Source organism: Morone saxatilis, unplaced genomic scaffold, assembly GCF_004916995.1.
Source record: "Morone saxatilis isolate NCDOM2014 unplaced genomic scaffold, NCSU_SB_2.0 Contig18, whole genome shotgun sequence".
Taxonomy (NCBI): domain Eukaryota; kingdom Metazoa; phylum Chordata; class Actinopteri; family Moronidae; genus Morone; species Morone saxatilis.
This window is the reverse complement of record NW_023339740.1, coordinates 11,217,123-11,240,766: the sequence shown is the minus strand read 5'-3', so window position 1 is coordinate 11,240,766 and position 23,644 is coordinate 11,217,123. Positions and strand designations below refer to the sequence as shown.

The following is a 23,644-nucleotide window of genomic DNA, read 5'->3' as shown; positions in this document are numbered from 1 at the left end:
TGGTATGTACACTCTTTGTTGCTGATGTCTGCACCCACTAGTAGCAACTGATGGGTGTTTAAACTGTACAACTTCATCCATGATAGCAGGCATCAACATAGCTATTATGTTTTCTGTATTGTGCTAAACAGACAGTCACATCTAAGTACATGTTAGGTCATAGTTCATTTATTCATTCCTTTGTGTCACAAACAAACAGTCCCTGAATTCAAGACAAATGGCTTTTTATACACTTTGTGAAGTTTGTTTTGTGTACTTTTTCTATAAAATACATTGTACTGTATATACTTTGAATCTAAAAATGGTAGAAAACCCTGGTCTGTCTTGCACTGTCGGACAACTGTATCGAAGGTCAGCACACGCAGGCTCACAAACACGCACGGACGCGCGCGCACGCACACACACACACACACACACACCTGCTCACCTGTAATCTGAATCCAGTATGAGAAAAAAATGTGACAACGTTCACAGAACTACAATAGTTTAGTCAATTCCTCTTTCACACAGACACGCACACATAGCCAGTCAAACAGACAGCTAACACGGATTCTAAGAGGAAATTCATTCAGTAAGTAAACCCAGGATTAAAAGAAAATTGGGGCCACGTTGTGTCAGTTTACAATTAGAGGTAAGCTACAGGTACTGTAGTGTGAGGACAAGGCAGGATACTGGGGGGTGCTACAGGAAGGTTAGGACATTGGGTTGGACTTGTGTTTTAACACTAAATTGAATTTGAAATGATCAATATATTTGCTGTTGTTTGTGAGTCAGCGTAACATAAAGACTGATGTTCTGGTCGAGAGGAAAACAACATATGGAATAAGAGAATACACTCCAACACCAATTAACTTACAAGATTATAATCAGAACATTATAAACAGAGAGCAGCAAATGTGTCTTTGTCTCCGTGTCCATCAAAACAATCTACCATGTGTCAATCATGGTAGGTCACAATGCAGTTGAAGGAGTTGATGTGGTACACACACTGTACAACCTGCACTCCATGTCTCTGGAGAAGAGTCTGACATGGGTTCTGATTCTCAAACGGGGCCAGCACGGTCATTGTTTTGTCACCCAGTTGCACACATCCTATAGACTGGGTGTGTGTACACAGTGCTAATGTTCAGGGGCAGTAACCATGGGATCCTATATCGAGTGGCTCATGGTGCCAAAAATATCTTAAATACAAACTAAACCCCTACAGGGGTCTATAAACACAAAAAGTAGAGAGGTATAATATTTATGGTCCAATAAAGGCAGTCACATTAGGCTTACTAAGAGAAAATGACAGTAAAAATGCCTGTTGCTCTCGCCTCTGTGTTCCTCAGGGCCTGGTCCAGCCACTGATACCTTTACAAAACATGTTACACTTCAAACTAAAGCACAAGGACCCACTGCTCCGGATTGGTCAGAAGAAATGCATGGTGGGATTTGTCAATGTTTTTCTGGCAGGGCTGGTTCGCTGTGATCTGGGTGCTTGGTTCTTTTGGCTTCCAGGTCTCTCAAGTGTCCACCACAGGTCCGATGGAGTCCTGCTGAGGGCTCTCCAGAGGGGATGAGCTGTCGGGGGCAGGAGGGTGAGGGGAGTGGGCGACCCCTGCACCTGCGCTGCAGCTCACACAACCCTGTGAGACACAAAGATACATTAAACATGTGTTCAGGTGGGTGGAAAGATTAATATGTTCGTGGTGAGTGCGTGGGATTGGAGATCCCAACCTGTGTGTCGATCTCCTGTGGGATAGTGTGCTGTTGAATCCAGGGATGGACCTCAGCCAGCTCCTCTCTCTGCTCCTGGTTTAACCAGGGCTGGAGGGGCTGAAGCACCCGAAGCTTCTCCCTGTCCTCTGCCAACACCTCATTCTGGTCCCTGGAGAAGATACAGGGCAAACACAAAGGGTTAAATTAGGAATATATATATGGAAATATTATCCAAATGGCAATATGGCCAGGTACAATATGTTAATGATTTGTGATGCAAACATGATCATTCCCACATAATCGTGAATCGCAATATCTGTCACAATAATCGCAATATAATGTTTAATGACATGGTTAAATGAAAAAATACCACCTTGCATAAATCTTACAAATATAAAACACACACATTTTTTTTAAAAAGAAATTACACATAAATAAGGTTGGATTGTCTTACATTGAAGGATTAGACGATGTCATATTACACAATCAAATCAGCAGAGGGTACCCATAAAGCTCAAGTTCACCTTTGCCTAAAGTAGCTATCCTCACTAGCAGAGTGTCTAGTGTGAGGAATGACAAATGAATACACACATTGATTGTTCAGAAAAAGAGAACCAGTAGCGAGGACACCCATGTTACGATCAAGGGACTCTGAGAGGCAACAGTCATCAAACAACTGTCAAGAAGCCATAAGGTGTCACAGAATATCATTAAAATGATGGAAAGCCCAAAAAGGCTTAAACGTATTAAAAATGCTAATCCTTCTTTGGTTTCAAAGCAGCTGCTTCAAAGAGCTTTGACCTCAACAGTTTAAAAGGTTTTGACTTTTGACATAATAAAGGAATGCAGTTGTTTAATGTATTTTAAAGTCACCGAACAGTGGAACAGATTAATGCTGAATCTCTTTGAGCATTTAAAATTAAATTAAATATTAAAATGTGACAATACACTTAAAAATATGCTAAACAGGGTATATTGGTAGATTTTGTTAAAAAGGTTTATCATCAAAAAGTCCAAAAGCCTACTGAAAATAACAAGGTCAAAAAATTCCAATGCAAATCACTGTGAGGATGAACTGACTCATCTACAAAGGGAAGAAAAGGAAAACGCAGTGCTCAGTGTGGGCTGAAGCTTTGAAGTATGTTGCTCTGGCCACACATCGATGCAAACTGACATTTTATTTGAGTTCATCATGAGTGGACTGGGAACGGTTAAGAGTGGTCTTGAGTGTGTACCTGGTGTGGATCTGGTACGTCATCATGACATGCTCAGGCGTGTGCTGGATAATGCTCCACAGTGAGCTCTCCACCCGAGTGTCGAAGCTGTGTTGGTGCTCTGTCGGTGCCTCCTGGCTCTTGCGGGCTTTGCGTGATGTGTCTGATGAATCATTGCTGGCAAAGTATTTGCTGCTGTTGCTGCTGCCTGTAAGCCATTAAGAGCTCTGCATAAGTCACTTCAGCCTACTATTAAGTAAAACTGTTTCTCCTTGCATTATTTTTTTTAATAATTCGATTGCGTTACTCATTTGCAATGTACCAAAACATTTAGAGGCACAATGTTTTTGTGATATTACAAATATTATCTGCCAGCTGTAAACACATAATGTGTGAAAAGACAATTTTATGCAGACTGGGTTTAACAAATGTTAAAGTGTGTTTTCTCTCTTACCAGTGTGTGAGGTGGAGGTTCCATTAGAGCCAGATCCAGACCCAGATCCCAGGGAGCCTCCAGACTCCCCTGACCCAGAGCCTGAGGCGTTGGAGCCGGTCCCTGACCTGGCATCTTCCTGCAGCAGCAGGTCAAGCAGCTCACTTGATGTAGACTGGGCATCATGGTTCCCAGAATCACTGGGGTTATCACCCTGATCAAGGCAAAGGTTAACAGTCAAAACACAACCAATTCATTATGCTGTGAATAATACTGGAGAGCTTTGTGCTGTGTATCAACTTATACCAGGTATATATGACTCTCTATCTACTGAGAGCATGATAATAGTTGTATTTGTTTAAAACTTGAAGAAACAAGCAGTAAGAAAGTAAAAGTTTTGACATGACAAGGTGAGGGTTGACAGGAAACAGCAGTCTCACCTCGTTGGCATGTTTTTCGTGGAGGCTCTCAGCGTGGTTGTGCCCGGTGCTGCTCTGCCCTTCACTCGGCTTCGGCAGCTCCTCCTGCAGCAAGTTCAACTGCAGCGGAGAACTCGATCGGGAGCTGGAGAATAAAGCACGAGGCCCGGCTTCTTCCTCCTCCTCCCCGATAGAGGAGCTAGGTCTGGGTGAGCAGAGCAGAGGGCCCAGGGGGGTCTGAGTTTGGGGGCCAGGCTGGGCTTGGAACAGGGGCTGAGGGAAGGCGGCACTGCTAGGGGCAAAGCCTGTCATGGTGATGGGTGCCTGGGGGAGCATGGAAGGAGCGGATGGTGGGTAAATGGAAGGGTAACCTGGAGTGAAAGTTTGGTAGTTGGGCAGGATGACAGCCATGACCGGAGCCATGTATGGGTTGATGGTCTGAGCTTGAGCCATGGGCTGCAGGTTGTGAAAGTTCTGTATATTCTGCAGATTCTGAATGGGCTCCATCTGGATTGGTTGCATGCCTGGCAGGGTCTGAGGAGACTGCATGAAGTTGTAGCTGAACTGGGTTTGGTCAGGAGGCTGTAGCACTACAGGGCTCACTCCAGGCAGCTGCTGTGGTCTGGGAGGTTGCTCCGGGCCAGGCTGGGTCGCCATCATGGGGAAAAATGGCGCCTGGAGTTGGGATGTTTGGCTGTAGGGCGCCCCCATCTGGGGCTGGGAGGACTCTGAGGAGGGCCAGGAGGAATTGGGGACTCTGCGAGGAGGGCCAGGTGGGGAAGCGTAGCTGTCTGAGGAACCCTGGGGTTTAGGGCGCTTGTGTCTGGGCTTCCCTCTCCGAGAGCGGTTCAACCCGCCAGCACTCAGTGGACGTAGGTAGTCGCCTGTTGTGAGATGGACACAGATTGCAAAATGAGTTTGTTTAAAAGTGCTGAAGTGTCCTTTAAAAATTATATTCAGCAGTGACTAACTCCACACGTGTTGTTGTTATTTTTATAAGTAAGGTACATACCTGGGTGGTGGGAGTGAGCCATAGAGCTGTTGTCCAGTTGCAGGTAGGAGCTGTAGGGGCTCTGGAGGATGCGATGGCGGAATCGATCCACATACTCTTGCTCCTCCTTTTGGGTGTGAGCTGACAGCACCTCCTTGGTGAGACCTATAACCCTTCGTTCCTCTGCGGCGGGGCTCGGTGCAGGACGGACAGGGGTCGGAGCAGCGTCAGCAGGCTCACTGCCCATAGGGGCGTCCTCTAGTGCCGTGGCCTCTGTGGGAGAACACAGGGAAAAAAAACATGTTCTATAGGCAGTTTACCAATGTGACAGTGATCCAAAGATGTTCTAAATAAAGATTTAACTCCCGTATGCACGTTATTAAAATGTAAGATCTACAGAACAGTCGCAAGAAAGCATTTGAGTGACTCCCATGACCTGACACACAGACATAAAAGTATGTTTATGTACCTGATTCAGGCTGTGGCACATGGACGATGGTGCTGCTGTACGAACACTGGCTGGTGACAGAGACTACACTCATGGCCTTCGTAGACATTGTGATGTCCGTCAGAGGCGCTCCAACAACTGCTGCTGCTGTAGGGGCCACTGACACCCCACTGTCCAAAACCACTGGAAAGTGAGGAGAAACAAGATGTACAGAAGTAACATGTTGCTTCTGCATGGAATTTTATGAAATATTACGCAAATATAACCGGGAAGTAAACTGGGTGGTGTATGTGGTGTGTTTATACCATCTGAGGTAGCCTGAGCCGTGTCAGTGGCTCCAGCAGGCTTGTCGTCTTCTGAGGTAGAGGATGAAGAAGAAGAGGTGGCCAGGGAATGAGAGTCACTTTTCCTCTTAAGGGCTGGACCTGTACAACTCTCCAAAAACCTGGAATACACACACACAGGCACATAAACACAATTAATAGTGTGACAGGATTTAGGCGCTTTAGCACATAATAAACTGAAGGGATCTAAGAGTGGCCTGATGATGCTGCCATCACACACACCTGATGATGTTGTCCACACAGTTGATCTGCTGATAGGAGGGAATGTGTGTTTGCTTCCTGCTTTCTTCATGATCTCTGACCTCAGGGTTGGAGGCTGCCGGGGGCATACGTGCTGGGGGAATGAAGGGTCATTTTAACCAATATTAAAACATTTTCACATTTTAACCCTATAGTTTTATGTTTTTACTATTCTATATGTGTGGGGCTGCATTACCTGTGGCAGGTTTGCCAAGAAGAGCAATTTTGTGGCTGGAACCCAGATAAGCCTGCTGGCCCCAACTCTTGACTCTGTTCACATCAGCACAGATCTGCTGCAGAGTCATCTGCAATAACACACATACAATTAATCAGCATGATTCACCTTTGCAGCAGGGTTACCATTGGCTTCCTGGCCTGAGATGTTGCTGTGATTCTCACCGGTTCTCGGTGTGAGTCCTCCCACAGGTTACCATTGCTGTCGCTTGAAGAGGCTACGCTGATGTAGTGCTCATGAGAGCCGTTACTTCCCAAACTGCCATAACCACTGGAACCATTGTTATGGACCGGCTGTGGAGAAGAGACACAAAGAAGTGAAGGCAACAGACAAACTCTGACACACAAACAGAAAGAAAAACAAAAAACAGCGTAAGAGATATGTGTGTGTGTGCAACAGAGAAGCCCACTTAGAGTGTGCAAGTGTTCGTACTGTATGTGGTCAAGGACTGAATCTTGCTTTCACTATCAATCAATCTATCTATTATCTTGTTAGGTAATAAAAAGGGTCAAAAAAGCCCCATAATGAGGAAAATTCTGTCCTGTGTTTTTCGTAATTTTTTTTCCGTAAATTTTCGTATTCATGACCTGCAAACATTTGATCTTTTCTATTGATAAATGATGAAAAAATATGAATGATATATTTGTTTTCAGCACTTGAATAATGACCTGCAGGAAAAGCTTGTAGATCTTTGCTTGCAGATCTTTTATTTCCTCGTGAGTGACTGGAATATCATCCTTAGTTCGAGCAGCAAAAACATCCTCATTCAGTGGACTCCTGGTGACAAAAGACGAGACCACAGTGACTTCATATTCATTAGGTCATTTGAGTTAATAAGTCTCTTAGCAACAACAGTGCTGCTACAGGTGGATTATAGGACGGACCCTGCAAATACCACCCCCCCTACCTGAGCACATAGAAATATAGAACATAGAAAGCATTGAGACTTTATTTGTGAAAGTAACACTTTTTAAATGTTGTCTTTGTGTGGTTCTGAGTTTGTGCCGTTGCTACATACGTCCTGACTTTATGCCGTCCAATGATGAAGGCCACCTTGCGGCTCCAGGGGTTGATGAAGCTCGACCAGCTGGTGTCCAAGGTGATGTGGTCTCCATTCTGACAGCGCAGACGCACCGGGGAGTGCTCAAACGGAGACTGGCCCGCATACTTCAACACTACACATGGCATGAAGAGTTTGAGAGAAAAAGCAACATGAGAGGTGAAGATGTGGTAGACTGTATGACTGATCGGTCACTACAAACAAGACTGGGTGAAACCTTGTTGGATCCAAATTTAGGATTTAAGTAATTATTTTACTTTTTTAACTTATTAGTTATTGGTTGTAACTATGAAAATAACTATATCTATATATATATATATCTAGTTTTAAAAATTGTTGTAACTCAAGTTGTCCACAAGACAACTATAACACGATAGCATACGATATCGTTGGGGTCCCTTTTGATTTGATGAGCAATATTGTGGTTTACAGCTGATATATAGTATGCTCAGTATGTCGAATTTTGATCCCACTATACTTATACAAGGTCTTGTTTTAACCTTCATAATAAAAAATGTTTATCCTTGTTCAACACTTGCCTTTTCGGTGCATAGACAGCATGAGAAGGCGGTCGTCTGGGTGGATACAAGTCAACAACGACGTGCCAATCAGATCCTGAGGAAGGTATCCTAGCAACGGCACAGCCCTGCGCACAGTACCCATCAAATTAGCTTCATCAATACATTGCCATTTTATAAGCTCTATGTAAACTCTCATTGTGCACATGTTTGTGTGTGTATCGACCTGTCATCCACTTCCAGGAACACACAGCCAGGGGAGTGTGTGGTGGTGAAGATGCGCTTGTCCAAGGGGATGCGAGGAGCTGCAAATAATATCAATGTCAGGGACATGTCACAGGGATCTTTCCACCATGTTTACGTGCATGAATACCTCTGCATACTGATGACTGAATAGTATGGGTACGCAGAGGTAGTAATTCAAGTCATAATATTTACTGTTTTTGTTCACGACTTTCTCAGAAACATCTCTCGGGTGGGCATGGATATGCACGAAGTTGGATAGATACAGTATCTTCTATTAGAAATTGGCAAAGGTTTTGTGTCCAAACACACAAGCAAAAAAAAGAAAGTAAATAAACAGCTTTGGTGTTTACTTTTCATTGGGCAAAGCTGTTTGAGTTGTGTGCAGTTTGTGGTGCTTATAATTATACCTTCATATCCAGAGATGATGCGCTCAGCTAGTGCAAGGCAGCATGGCTCCTCTTCCTCCCCACTGCTTCTTTTTCCCTGCACCTTCAGCAGGTAGGGTGTTATCCGAAACGGGTTGTAACGCATCTCGCCCTCACGGTCCTTTCCACCCCTAAAACATTAATTGAAATCTTTGCAATTTCTACTTTGATGTTAAAGTAAACATAAGCCAAAATGACTCAACTAATATTAAACACTGAAAAAGTATGTTGAACTGGACATGATTTGAACAAATGCAAACAATAGACACATCCACATGTTCCTTCTGCAAAAGTAATATATTTGTTACAAGAATATACACTTGGCAGGATGTTTAAAGAGCTTTAAAAAGTGACTTTCAGATGTGCTTAAGTGATATCTCTTGGTAAACACTGGTAATTGTGGGAAATTCCAGATAATGTTCTGAATCTGAAAGAATCTGTGGAATTCATATATTTCTGCACGCATCCAATTTTCGCAGAGAGATTGTATTATTGTAAAGTCACAGGTTTACAGGAGGCCCAGTATAGGAACGATCCTTAATAAAATGAAAATACAACAGTTATACTGACCTGATTCTGCAGAAGAAAGACTTGACCTGGGCACAGTCAAACAGAACCCCCACTGCAGAGACAATGAACAGAGAAAAGTTAGTTATTTCCTGACTGGTGCTGAATCTCATAACATCTCATTTTTCCTATAAAAATACCATATTTAGGGAAACTGCACTAAAACTATGACAGAAAATTCAACAACCCCTAACAAAAATAAAGAAAACCTTAGACACAAGCACCCCAAACCCACAGGTTCTTTAGCTAAGCCATCAAATATAAGCTAAAATGAGTGAAAACCAGATAAAAATCAAAACTATTAAAAATATAACGTGCCCAAACACACCTGTGTGTGAGTTGCTCCAAGGTGGCAGATGGGGCTGAGCCGTGTGCGAGTAGAAGACATTAACATCTTGGTGGAAGAGCAGCTCCACAAACTTGGCCGACTCCAGGAACTTCCTCTTGCAGCAAAGGATGCTGGGAGCCTGCTCCGACGCGTACAGCACACGGCCACTCGACAGCGAGAAAACCACCACGAAGGAGTCCTACATACAGACACAGAGAGACGTACGCACGCACATGTAGAAAGACACAAGCACACAAGCGAGCCAAGTCACAGACACACGCAAAAGCAGTAAACACACATACACTCACACACACGCCCAGGTGTGAGGCAAAAGTAAACGTACTTGTGCAGGTATGTATGCAAGTGTGTTTGCTTCTCTAAGACCTTAGAATTGGACCTTGAATCAGTATCAAAACTGCAGATAAAAACGACTCCCAAGAATTCCTCTATTGTCATGACTGAGTGTGTGTGTGTGTTTTCAATGATAAATATGAGCCACAATTAGGGTAAAAAAGTGGCAACAGCATCAGTACTGTAAGTTGTGTGTAAGTGTGTGTTGTGAGAGTGTGTGTATATATACCGTGTTTTTAAGGGTGTGTTCAGAGGTGACTCTGTCCAACTCTTCCAGGGTGCAAACACTGGCATCTCTCCTCTCGTCCTGGCCATTTCGCATGAGCAGTTTGTAGTATTCGCTGTTGGCTACAAAGGAACACAAGATGATGTCAGAAGAGGTAGTGACATTACTCTGATTTCAAAATAAAAACAAAAAAAGAAACAGAGTTTCCAGTTGTCAGGTTACCTTGCACTTGTTTGACACAGTTGAGTGCATAATGTAAGGCCTCCAACGTGCTGGCTTTGCTGCGACTGCGTTTGTCAGATGGAAGCCTCTTCTTCATCTCAGCCACTGTGATCATCACCTCTCGGTGGGCCTGCCCTCGGTCACCATCTGTGTTCTCACTACTACACACAGTCAAGAGTTTAACTTAATACAATGCACTGGCAAACAGAAAAACTGTTTTATTTGTGAGTTGGGGTACATCTCAAATAGAACTGCAATGACTAGTTGTATTTAATAACAAGTAATCTCTCAAAAAAATGTCCAATTTCTCTGGTTTCAGCTTCTCAAATGTGAATATTTTTTGGTTTCCTCTGTGACAGTAACAAGACATTTAAGGAAACAGTGATTAAACTTTCTCGCAATTTTCTGACTCTTCATGGATCAAACAAAACATCAATAATGAAAATAATCATTAATCTGAACTAATCTTAAGTTTTCTGTGTGTTTGTTCCAGATATGTGAAGCAAAAAACTGAAATACTGCTTTTGTGAGTTTTGACTTGAGGGACAGAAAATAGAGGTCTGAAATGTTTATAACGGAGCAGCAGTAATATTTCAAAATCACAGGTTACAGACAAACATTCAGATTGAACTTTGACCTTAGTGGCACTGATGGTTTTCCTTTGTAATTAGTAAAAATGTGGGTGTACTGCTTTTGTTTCTACCGCCAAAAGAAATGGTAACTACAGTAATTAGGCTAAACAGTCGATTTATTTACAAGCTGCTTCTGACTTCAGCGAGTTCTCAGCTTTTACTTTTGTGAGTACATTGTTAAAACAGGCCAGAGCTACAAAAATAAAACTTTAGATGTAGTAAACTGTTAGCAAAAGATGTCAAATCTTTCACAGGGATCAATCACCTATCTTAAGTTCAAAACACTGCAAATTGATATTCCCAAATACAAAGCCACTGCTCATTTTGTAATGAATAAAGAGACGTGGCAGCAAGTCACTGTGGTATGATGTGATATATACAGTCAGAGCACATGCAATCAGGCAAATACCTCTTTGTTGAAGCTGAGGTGGATCCTATGGCGCTACCAGGGCTGTGATTGGCTGAGGAAGAGAGGTCATGTGATCCGCTAGTCATCTCCTCATCTTCCTGCCCGACTTCCCCACCTGAAGCTCTGCTCTCCCCCCCCACCAGGTGCTCTGACTGCACCCCTCCGTCTTGCTGCCCGGACGCCATCCTCTCTTCCCCTCCATCTTCTCCTGTTGCTGACGGAAACGCGGGCTCCTCCCCATCTGGGCCGCTGTCACCTCCAGGCATCTCCGCACTTTGGTCACACATCAATAGTAATTTGTCCAATTACAGTGGTCAGTAGGGGAATGGGTTCCATGTGGTGACAACTAATAGGTGTTTGCTCAATCAGGGTTTAATGTTGGATGTAAGGATCTGCCTTGAAGACTGCAAGATAAAAGGAAATTAAGGGATATGATAAGAAGTCAGTCAGAATAAACTTTGCAGGACTTAATTTCACAGCACGGAAGAACTAGAAGCTGGTGGTGAAAAAATAAATCTATCTAAGAGGTATGGGGCCATGTTAAAAGATTTTAGAATTTTGAATTAAAACAACAAACAAAAATATTCTTCTTCTTATAAATTAAGATAAGGGCAAGAGCGGCAAAGATATATATATATATATAAAAAAAAAGGCATTATGACACATGGTAATAGCAGTGTCCTCTATGTTTTCCCAGTTGAAGAAGAGAGGCTGGTGGTTTGCTCACAACAATAGCAACCACAGTGCAAGATAATACCTGCATAGCAACCTGCTCAAATCCCTGCAGACACATCATGCTTGTTTTGTGCCATGAGTCATAAAAAGTAACTTATTATACTGTACCTTTAAAAGTACACTGATCATTTTGTTAACAGGGGTTTCAAATTCTTGTTAAGACTCTAAGTTGTTGGGATAAGGCAGCAACTTGCTTAACTTCAACATGACTCAATTTCTATTTTGAATCAGTTAATGTGTAGTTAATGTGTGTAATCTGTTTGCTCCTTTTCTTGTGTTTTATGTATTTCCCATACTTACTGAGTGTATAGAGTATATAATACTAATTTTATAGTATACTGTATAACGTACTTAAGTATTCAAAGGAAATGATACAGTACTGTGTTTACAGGCATCAACCACAATCTTTACAGACAGCAAAATGTCGTCCTAAGATGTTTTTTTTTGTTTTGTTTTCCAAGGTCCTTCTGGACTTAGCTGTTCTCATCACCATTCAGAATTTATTATATATCTATCTATTATTTTGCAGCTGTGAGTAACATTTGCTTTGTGCACTGCATTGTGAGTCAGAAGTGTACATCAAGAGCACACTCACAAATCTATTGTTTCCTATTATGCATACTGAATTTTTGATATGTAGTATGTGACGCAAAAGTATCACTTCATAGCAGGAAAAGCACAGTTGTAATTAATAACAATAATAATAACGATTGCTGCATTTTATTTAGGTGTGCCAGTTCCAGGCATAAAACCAGATATAAACAAATAAAATGTTCTATGCAATAAGACAGTGTTTTTTTATTTTATTTCTCAAATGGGAACAACACACACAGTCTGCCTTGTTATCTAATACTATTGGACTATCTGACCATCAAACTGACTCACTGCTTTCTGACTCACTCCCTCCATCTACGATTTACACATATGAGCACATTTCACCCATCAATACTCCTAACACCAGTACAGCTCTGCCAAATGCCAGTCTTTACACAACACCAATAAAACAATAATAATGTGTGCTGATGCCCACAGAGACATTTCCCTCATCTTTCATTTAAGTCAAATGCAGCTCAAATCCCCTGCAGACACTCAGAGGTGACACACACCATTTCATGTTCACAGACGAAGACTAACCCGTACTAAATGGGTTTAAATTCAGACACAGTACATAAAACATCTAAACATTTAAAAGTTGTTTTTCCAATGCATTTCACACACAGCAGTGAAACAAGGCGAGTGAGGCACAGAGAAAGGAGACGCACTGCGAGGCACTAAACAGGAGCCAGTGAAAATATCCTGCGTCGTTCAACAGGTCGTCACTGCAGGATTACATAACCAGCTTGCTCAATTCGGAGTGTATAAGCTATCCTCCTATTATACGTGCAATGTGTGTGTGCAAAGCACAGACGCAAACCCATGCTCACTGTTGTTCAGGTACAACGCTCTGGCCTTGCCTTATTCTTTCAGCACATAAACAGAACTGATAAGGCGATGCTAAGGTCAAGGTGCTGGGTCGGGTTAGTAATTTGTACTTTTGTCCCCCACTTCTCAGAGGGGACATGTGCGAGTTTGAATCCTTGTTCAAAGCACACTGGGCTCCAAATGTAAATAAAAGGTTAGTTGCATTTATTATAAGGATCATAACAAGAAAAAAAACTAAACCTAAGTTGTTGATTTTTTTACACAGTTAATGGTTTGTGTACATTAGTGGTGTCTGTAGACATAGGAGATGGGCTGCATGTGCGATACAGCCAAAAACAATGTTAATGAGGATATGTTCCAATAATAATGTGATCACAGCATGGAAAACAACATCACAGATCAAATAAAGCTATTTCAAAGCAGTTTCGAAGGAAAAATCTTGGTTCCACCAGTGATGTATAATTTTCACGAGACCAAACCCCTTATATATGTGTAAAAACTAAATAATTGTTAGTTTTTAATTACAGCCTGCTCAGAATTTGGACAACAGAACAGTTTGATAATAATATGATGTAGTCATAGCGTTAGAAAATCATTTGTAATGATAATTTCTGAAAGGAGATAAATGGTAGTATTTAATTATCACCCAGCCCTGCGACTTGTAGTAAAATGTCACACTGCAAGCATAATAGTGATTGACCTACTGTTACACTAAAACGCCTGGCGTTCTGGTTCGGTCAGCAGTTGGGCTCTGAGGAAAGCATTAACCTTTAGGAAGCTTATTTTCACAGAATATACATAAGTGGTGAAAGACAAGCAGACTGGTGTCTACTGAAAGTCTTCTGTTTTTCCCCCCAAAATGTCTGTTTGATATCTTAACATGTCCTCTTTGATACTGTCAGCTTAGGTGTATGCAACAATATAGACGAAAAGCAATGAAGGAGTTGATCATGTCTTTAAAAGGCACACTCAGATCTAAAACCACACTACACCTATACACACCTAATTCCTGCCAATACGGAAGCACTTATGGCCTTGTGGTAGTAGATCCAGAAGTAGTATAGCCAGCTTATAGGTACAGATATAGGTCATCTAAAAAGATTATTATTACAACTAAATAACCATACAAAAATAAAACTGATATGGCAGAGAATGAGGAAGTCAACGCTGATACCTGTTTTTTATGCTTTCATCCACTGGATTTAAGAAAAGCTCACACTCAAAACAAACCTACTCCCTCCCCACATGAACCCAGTAACCTCAATAACCTCAGCAACCACTGTACAGCTTAGGCTTAAAAGGAGAGACACTAACTACTCTACTCTGAAAAGTACAACCGCCTATGTAACATTATTAAACTCACATTATTGTGTATATTGCCACAAAACTGGCCAGCTACAAAGACATTTTGTGACACATTATAATATAAATACATTATGTGGCCATAAATTAATCCAGTCACTGTAAGGCCACAAGTGTTTTTTCTCAGCTAATTATTACAGTGTAATAATTAATAATTTTACAGTGATAGCTTATTGAGTTAGCTAATATGATAATGTTCCTCATTATTCACGCAATGCAGGCGTATGAGAGCAACATGAGCTGCAGTGTGTGAACAACTCGCTAAGCGCCACTCGTTAACTGCAACCTCCTGACTTATGGCAGACATGTTATTTAGCTAACACATGAGCGATATAAACTACTGTACACTAGTGAAGCATCTCTTTACTGCATGGAGATGTAAAACATCCGACTAAAACCACACAATACCCGTCTGACAAGAGTAAGAGTGCGACACAAGACCACAATTACATTTCATTTGTTTACATCCACTGTTCTCTCCGGGTCGCTGTCGTGGGCGAGCTGGTTAGCTAGTTCAGCCAAATCGCTAACGACAGCTCAAATCTTCTCTCTTGTGCTGAAATATTTACCTTTTCGACTCCACGTGTGTCTAAGCTTCAATATCCGAAAGTCTAAATCCTATCAAATCGATCGCCGGACCATATAATAACTATTTTGAACAAAGTATGTCCCAGTCACGTAGCTGCCGTCAACCACTCCAGAGCGCTCGACACATTTGTGCAACGTGAGTCCGGTGCAGGATAACCACGCCCACCGCGTCGTGATTGGACAGGCTAATTTTGTATCTACCGTGTGATTGGACACAGCGCCTGGCAGTGGGCGTGTCTAGAAGCAGCAATCTGTCGTGGGCTTTCTGGCGGTTCACGTGGACCTCCATGTTACACAACAACAATCCAAGTGCTGCATCCTCCCTCTACTACTCAATGAATGAACAGAGCCTATATGGCCCCGTTGCCTTTGAGGAGAAGTTTAAACCTGTGTGCTATCTGACATGTATGTTTATGTTGAATCAAATGGGAAGACTTAAGCATTTCAGTCGTTTTTAAATCAACAATGCCAAAACCTCACTGATTGCAGCCTCTCAAATGTGAATATTTGGCCTAGTAGGCCTTGTGATAGTTAAATCAGTATCTTCAGATTGTGAAGCATTGGTAAAATGACAAAGTATTTCAAGATGTCACCTTGGGCGCTCAGAAATGTTCTTAACTTTTATAAAGCAAACTATTAGCTGATTGGCTGCTGAAAACAATCTTTAGTTGTGGCCCTAATTTGAGATTTCCTGTTTCATAATCTGGTATTTCCTCACCAGGAAGTATTTCTATTAATTGGATTAATTAATTAGAGCCCACAGGTCGTTTTTGCCAAAGGTCCACCTAGATGCTCAATGCAGCAATAAAATGTACTAATGCTTTTTAGTAATAATACTAACTAATAATAATGGTAGCTATGGCAAAAAAAAAAGCTATAAGTGATGCTGGAATACATTGGAATAAATGTAACTGTAGGTGACAGTCGCTCTGGTGTCAGGTAACAGCCGTGGATGATGCACTGACTCTTTCAATGATTGAATTGGTGAGAAAGTATAGCTATATGACCCCAACAGAGGAACTGAGGATAATAAAGCCACGCTGGTCCAAGACTAGCTGTGAGGCAGAAAGTCCTTCAGCTGCTTTTAAAGACTCGTCCTTGACATTTATTCCGTCACAGATCAGAAATTCAAAAAACAAACACTCAGATGAGGCATTGCCATTTAAGTTAAATCAGTTTTATTCAAGCAAAAGGCATTTAGGGCTAAAGAGTAGAATTGCACTTATGTCCAAATGCATTCCCAGTAGGTAGACATGAGCGAGGTTTGGAAGTTAAGGGTCTCAAATTTCTGGTGTAGACGGGAGGATGATGACAATTCCATGCATCTGTGATAAGTCTGGTCTCTAAAAGCATTTTCAGAGGCCTTTGAATATATATTACACAATTTCCTTACTGGGTACAGTTTGGCTATACATTACAAAACGTCTAAAGAGCCCAGACTGTTAGTGTTAATTTCAATGACCACAGTATAATGCATGCACTGTGAAGGCCAAATAACTGCTAATGTCTTAAAAACTACCCAAAAAATGAGATCAAGAGTTCTACTTGCAGCAATCAAATTAAACGTGGAGCTAAATTAATGTAGAAAGTAATCCCCAATTGTTTGTCTGATTAAAATCCATTTATTTTAATAGGATGGAAGCAACAATCATCCAGTGTTGGTATGGGATATATCAAACTGACATTGCCCAACAAAGTTTTTCTCTTAACTCAAACACACATGATGCTCTGCCGCAGCGAGCACCTAAACACAAGATACTATACAGTTTCCTTAAGGTTAGTTCTACATAATAATAATAATAGACTGCAAAAAAAAAAGCTATTGTTAGAAGAATAAGTAAAATATCACACAAGAAGTACTTTGCATTAATCAGATGGTATAAATGCCAGTGTGACAAAAAGAAGACTTCATTAAAGGTTAATAAGCTCAGCTGAATAAGCAAAGGAGCACAGTATCTGTTTAAGAGCATTCAGAAGGCACAACTCTTTTACTGGCTGGTATATAACAAGGTGTGGCTGTATTTTTGGCTGTTCTCCATTGGAGAAACCTATTAAGGCATGTCTGCTATTACTTTCTGACTTTGTTGTATTTGAATGTTTCACAAAAGCAAACTTTCTGGCACATCCTTGAGACACAACTGAGACAATTCACCATTTCTAACCCAGTGTAGCACTTTTTTTCCCATTACTTTGTAGCTATTTCTAGCCTTGCCTAGCTGTGAGGCTGTTGGTCGTAGCATATAGGCACTTATCTAAACACAAGCTCACACTAGTTTTTATTGTACCCACCTAAAGGGAAGATGAACAAGGACGGGTACAGTATCATCAGGTGGTTCAACAGTGTGTTACTGGTTAGCTTTTTGTTGTCTGGTGACCAATGAAATTCTTCTTTATTCAATCCAAAATCAAAGGTCTTACGCAGAGAACTTAATGTGCACAAATAAAATAAGGCATGGGATCTCATCATTCCCTGGTCAACTGTAACCATAAAATTACAGACCAGAAATGTTTTTTAAAAAATGAGGAGAAAATTCTAAATATTGGCATTAGAGTCTGAAAAGTAGAAATGTTGGAAAGGCGTATCTCTCAATGATATGCAGGGTTACTGTTAAAATCTAAACTAACACAGAACAGCATATCTTCAAAGGCACTTCTCTTTGCCTGGCACACAAAATCAATGGCTATGAATAAAACATAAAAAAAAAAAAAACATATAAGTTGAGGAGAGTTTACAACAACATTCTTCAATTCTAATCCTGAGGTTGGAGTGTGTGTGTGTGTGTGTGCTTTATCATACAGTCGAAGCTGATGCATTAATAGTTTCTATAAATTGTAGTTGATTCTGAGTTTAATGATCAACTCGTTTCTGTATGTACTGTATGGTTTCTGTTTTCTTTGGCAATTGGTATGGCACTCAAATACACGTGTGGTGATGTATGGTATGAAGTAGTTATGCAGGTAAAACTCTGGTATTATAACAATCTTTTACTCAAGCATATGTGCAAACACGCACACACACACACACACACACCGCAAAACAGGACAAGGAATGAAGACCCCCAATGCAAAAGGGGAAAAATATTGTGGAGCTCAGTAGCCAGTAATCATGTGACATCTTCCTCTGAGACATTAATTGTGCATGTTGCTCCTCTCCTCCTCTTCATTGTTTCCTCCACTCCTTCCTCCTCCTCCTCCTCCTCTTGCTGCTGTTTTACGAATAACTCCAAACTGTGAATAAGTAGGCAGGGATTTTTTGGATTAAAGATTTAAATAAACTAATTATTTTTCTCAGGTAATATTGGTAAATGCAATAACTCACAATCCAATCCAGATACAATTAAATCTCTGTAATTATATGCACATGGTTACACTTTATATTAAGGGTTATGAGCAGTAACTGGTTGAAAATCATAGAGACAGATAACACAGGCTTGATACTCACTAATAATGATGATGATGATGATCACTATGACAGCTATCAGGATGGCCCACATCTGCAAGTCAGAAAAGGTACAGCAAATTCAGTGTCACACATATCAACTGGAATTAGGTTTGTCTATTTATATTTGATTTATTTTATTTTATTCTACTCTACATTTCATTGCGCCACTGTGTGGTGTAAAATGCCAAATAAATGAACCTTGATACCTTGATCTTGATATTAACTGAGTCATTTGTAAGACTCACTCTTTTTGTTTCACTTCACTATTATACGTGGTATATGTAGTTGTGTAGTCAAACACATGAACATGAAATGCCATTGAAGCCATTAAAGGGCAGTTCGAGTAATTTCAATTTACAGTGGGGAAAGGGGCATGGTTTTGTGGACCAAACTGTGTTTAGGCACCTTGCAGTTCTTCCACCAGTACTTCCTTTTCAGCTTGGCAGCACTGGTCTCGAACTGGGAGGCTCCAGCCTGCAGTGCGTCTGCCCGGTCATCCAGTTCAGACAGCTTCTGGTCACGCTCCAGCACTTTGTCCACATTAACACGCATAATATCCACCACCTACACACACACACACACACACACACACACACACACAGAGACAAGAATAAAACACTTTATGTCATTACTTTTTAAAATGTTTTTTCCCCTTAGTGTACTGAAAGGTCCTGACAAGACCTCACTGAAGATAAACCAAAAGTTGCCTGAATTAGTTTTTTAAGAATGAATATAGCACAGAGAGAAAGACTGGAAATGTACTCATACATACACAATGCAATGATCAAGACATCAATGCTTTAAGTGTAAAGTCATCTCCAATGATGTTACTTAACAAAACCACGACACGCGTACACACACTTCTGCTTAACTGAGTTCCCTGACAGGAGTATACACACAGCATACACATAACCCATATGTTCCACTGATCCACAAACCCCACTACTGCCCCTCCTCTTAGACAGAGCGGCAGGGTGGAGTGGAGTGTGTAGGCCCATGCAGACCTTACATAACCATGGAGACAGTGATTATATAAACTTCTGACAGCCAATCAGAGGCTTTGTGTGACATGCTACGGTTAAAGTTCTGTGGAGGAGGGGCTAACAACGAGGAGGCCACAACTCGGAAAGAGAGACGGTGAACAGTTAAGGGGATTAGAATGAGGAGGAGGAGGAGGAGGAGGAGCGTGAGCTGGCAGCCATGTTTTGCTGGTGGCCTCCCTGACATGGTTTTGAATATAATTTCTCAAAATCTGGAGAAGAAACTGCCTTCACCGAATGTTCTCTGGCATGTGAAATGACATGTGGAGGTACAGCATTGTGGTGATTCATGACACTGCTGCCAAGGGTTATGCAAGTCTCTGCTTGAGACAGACGTCAAGGAAGAACGGAGTCACACAGAGTGGCTGAAGAGAGAGAGAGAGAGGCAGAGGCTGAAATGAAGTACACTAGGAAAGGTAGACTAGGTAGAATTGCCTCTGAATTTGAAACAGGGTATACAAATAATGGTCTCTTATGCTGGAGCTTTCTTAAAAATAAAAAATGGAAATGGAAGAACGTCTGTATTCGTCACATGGAAGGGCATAGATCAATTGAAATGATAATAAATGTATTTTTGGGGGATTATGATCAACATCAGCCAGTGAGTAAATCTAATTTTAGGGGCTTTAACTGAATCTTAAGCTAGTAGGTAATCAAAAGCACATCATACCTCATCCACCTGGGCCTGGGTCTGCTGCAGGCGCCTGTTGCCTGGTGCTGCACCAGAACCTTCTGGACCGCTGGCTGACCTGGTGAAACCATGAAAATTAAGTAGATGTTAGCCTTCGGTAAGCAGGGCTCGAAATGGATGAGAGGGGATGACACGCAGGGCCGCAGGTCGGAGTCGAACCTATGGCCGCTGCAGAAAGGACTCTGAGCTCCCAGGGGCCTCGTAAAAAGACATCTTGAGGTAAATGTCAGCAGAGCAGCACAACCTCTAATTTGTGAAAACTTAACATACTTACTTAACGTATACTCATGTGGAAAATCTCTCACTGATACAGTAGACTGTTGACTATTGTAGCAGGGAATACTTATGTTAGATTTGGGGGGGGAAATGTGGGCTATTCGTTGTATGTTTTATGTAAATCCTGATATTGCACTTATATTTTATTTTGTCCCTCTTATTTATTTCTGGGTTGGATATGGATTCCTGTCCCTGCAGCCCTTTTTACAGTGTAGCTACTGCCACCCTCTGACCTGAGACAGCATTGCTCTGCAGTGACCACACTAATCTACTCAGACACATTGAAATTGGGAGGATGAGTTAAAAGGTGTTTGTGTCAAACTGTAGGGATTATACAGGATTTATTAAGCCTCAGTAAAAGAGACCAGGGTGGCAGTTTACAGCATGTATTAAGACTCAGCCCAGTTAAAGATAGACAATACTACAGTCTCCTTGTCCCTAACATGAAAAACAATTGGTGCACACCCATACATACTGAAAAACATCCCATGTCACCCTAACTGATACACAAAGCTCCACATCAAATTGCTGGTGCAGAACGGGCACTGGCTTTAATATGTCTTTTTGATGAACATGTGCTCGTGAAATTCAAATAGCAGATGGATTTTAAATGAAGGTATGGAAGAATGAGAGCTAAAACAAAAGGCCACAGAATATGACGGTGACTTCTTTACATTTCACTGCAGACTAGACCAGCTGTGCATCAACATGAGGCCGACAAACTGACTCATCCACTAAACTGCACCGGACACTGACAGTAGGTGTGTTAGGATTCACTTTGAATGTTACGTGTTACTATTCAATAATAAAAAAAATAAAAATAGCACTGACAACTATGCCATTGTTAGACTATTGAGTCTTGATTTAGTTTTTATCAGCGGATCATTGGTTTATAATCCTGACAACTGTCAAAGCTCCATGTTATCAAGTGTGATATAACCTGATATAATCCTGATATAATCCTGATATAACCTGATATAACCTGATATAATCCTGATCTAAAATCACAACCCGAGTTAGAACCCAAACCCCAAAAACCACCCAATCAGCCTTCTTAGTTTCAACATTACACCAATAAGAAGTAAATATGCTGATCTTAGACATACTGTGTCTTTGTTTGTAAAACATAACGTGGTGATGGATGAGAAAGCAGGAGTAACAAAGGACGCGTTTCCGTATATTCTAGCCAACCACTTCCTCCACTCTCTCTACGATTCCTGCGTATTTACAAACCCAAACCTTATACATCAGGAGGATATCCTCGTGTATACTATTGCATAAAGTCAACAAACAAACCTATTTTAAAAACCTAAACCAACAGCCGATTGATCCTGCACCCTGGTAGTTTAAACATCACAGCCAGAGTATATAGACGTCTGTCAGCCTTTCAGAGCTGATGCCTCCCTCCCTTTACACTAAGTGTAAATACAGATACAACAACTCACTTACATTCCAGTTGTACAGGCTGAAAACACAGTCACTGCACTGATGCTAGAAAGCCCTAACGTACTCTCAATCCCTGATATAAATCCTTCCAGACACAACTCCAGACCCAATTCAATAAATACAAGTTCAAGTTTACAGCCTGGAGTTTCATTTTCTGTTTTTGAGTATTTAATATACACTGGAGATATTGTTTGCAAATGATTTTCCATCATTTTATTTCAGAATCAGAAACACACAAAATGGCACCTACTGAAAACAAACAATACACACATTTCCTGCAGGTGGCACAAGTGTGTGCAAGTGTGAAAATGACCGTGTTAATACTTCCAGTTACTGTAGATGGCACAGCTTGGCATGTCTATATCTGAATCGGTTTTAAATTGCTGGGGCTGTTAGTGCCTTTGGCTTCTGGTGGCACAGGTTAGGCTGGAGCTGCAGGTCTGAGGTGCTCCTGCTGCACGACTTCATTCTTACTATTTAAAATGTCAGGAAACAGTGAGACGTCTCAAAAAGTATTCATTTGTCTGACCAACTGTCCAAATCCCAATTATTAACCAATTCTGAAAACAATTGATTCATTTTCAGTTAACTAATCAGTTAATAACACATAATTCACTTTTGCTCCACTGTCACCTTGTTACTTAAATGTTTTCTGTAGAATTTAAATTCTTGAATGCTGACCATATTTACCTTTTACACAACACATTTGTCATAGCATGAAAAAGCGTAGGTGTAATTGACAGGACTCCACTCCAGTGAGTGCCCCAGTGAGTCATGCCAAGGGAGCCAGCCCTTTAACTGGCCCACATAAATAATTACAGCATTCATTCATCAATAATTACGCCCATGCTTTTCCTTTACTGACGTCAAAAAGTCTGCTGTCTAACAGGCCTACTGACTGCCACTCTGGTTCCAGTGATTATTGTTAGCAGATCATTGACGCAACAGCAGCTTATTGATGTAAAACTGACAGTCCAAAGTCACAGCAACTGCATGACAACTTGTATTACAGGAGTTGGTTTCACTTTGATGTTTGTTTGTTTGTGAAAATGCATCATGAGGGCTCCAAATAAGATCAAATAACATAAGATATATACTTTATTAATCCCCTATTGGGGAAATTCTTCTTTTCACTCTTTTTTTATTCTTACACACACAGGCTGAAATACACACTTCATGCACTTGTGGACGTGCAACAGGGAGAGATATGGTGGAGTGATGGGCTCCCCACGTTAGCGGCGCCCATGAGCAGTTTCTTGGGGTTAGGTTGCCTTGCTCAAGGGCTCCTCAGCAGTGCACAGGAGGTGAAATTGGCACCTCTCCAGTACCATTTGAACTAGCAACCCTCTGGGTCCCAAGCCAAGTCCCTACACACTGAGCTACTGCCGCCCCAAAACATAGGACCCTATGGAAGCTAAATTTCAAATGTTATATACATAATATTCTAAAATGATTGTTTCATTAGCTAGCACTTTTAAATAAGATTAAATATCGCCCGCTCTGGGATGCATTTAACTGTGTTCACTGGTGTCACCAACTTCACTTTTCTGACTAAGGAGCTGCCATTGACCAGAGTTGGTTTCTCAGCGGGTGTGTCATAGAGATAGGATTTAGAAGAAGAAGAAGAAGATAT

The 23,644-nt window shown here is 41.3% G+C and overlaps 2 protein-coding genes across 2 annotated transcripts in view; both read right to left on the bottom strand.

The window, feature by feature from the left end:
* Positions 1 to 152: 152 nt before the first annotated feature.
* Positions 153 to 15,256, bottom strand: per3 (period circadian clock 3). Its single transcript, XM_035661918.1, has 22 exons — positions 15,098 to 15,256; positions 11,010 to 11,413; positions 9,969 to 10,129; positions 9,750 to 9,868; positions 9,170 to 9,368; positions 8,845 to 8,896; positions 8,257 to 8,405; positions 7,830 to 7,908; positions 7,625 to 7,731; positions 7,044 to 7,200; positions 6,694 to 6,802; positions 6,190 to 6,318; positions 5,987 to 6,095; positions 5,773 to 5,884; positions 5,512 to 5,651; positions 5,228 to 5,389; positions 4,780 to 5,031; positions 3,789 to 4,651; positions 3,370 to 3,562; positions 2,937 to 3,123; positions 1,720 to 1,870; positions 153 to 1,628 (listed from the first exon to the last, which is right to left on the bottom strand). The coding sequence occupies exons 2-22, from the start codon at positions 11,294 to 11,296 to the stop codon at positions 1,506 to 1,508; spliced, it is 3,840 nt and encodes a 1,279-aa protein (XP_035517811.1). The 5' UTR covers positions 11,297 to 11,413; positions 15,098 to 15,256; the 3' UTR covers positions 153 to 1,505.
* A 1,021-nt stretch (positions 15,257 to 16,277) lies between these two features.
* vamp3 (vesicle-associated membrane protein 3 (cellubrevin)) overlaps positions 16,278 to 23,644 on the bottom strand; it is a 9,161-nt gene continuing 1,794 nt past the window's right edge. The window contains exons 2-5 of the mRNA XM_035661917.1: positions 20,269 to 20,347; positions 18,964 to 19,122; positions 18,559 to 18,610; positions 16,278 to 18,344 (exon numbers count right to left, since the gene is read on the bottom strand). Of these exons, the coding sequence (XP_035517810.1) occupies positions 18,328 to 18,344; positions 18,559 to 18,610; positions 18,964 to 19,122; positions 20,269 to 20,347 (307 nt within the window). The 3' untranslated portion in view covers positions 16,278 to 18,327. The remainder of the gene's footprint in view (positions 18,345 to 18,558; positions 18,611 to 18,963; positions 19,123 to 20,268; positions 20,348 to 23,644) is intronic.

What these genes read in the sequence shown, in the direction of transcription:
- per3 (XM_035661918.1), bottom strand. Translation starts at nt 11,296, where the DNA reads ATGTGTGACCAAAGTGCGGAGATGCCTGGAGGTGACAGCGGCCCAGAT. An exon ending in GGACGGCATAAAGTCAGGAC is followed by an intron (nt 6,803 to 7,043) that starts GTATGTAGCAAC and finishes TTTTGTCACCAG; the next exon opens with GAGTCCACTGAATGAGGATG. An exon ending in ACGTACCAGATCCACACCAG is followed by an intron (nt 1,871 to 2,936) that starts GTACACACTCAA and finishes TATCTTCTCCAG; the next exon opens with GGACCAGAATGAGGTGTTGG.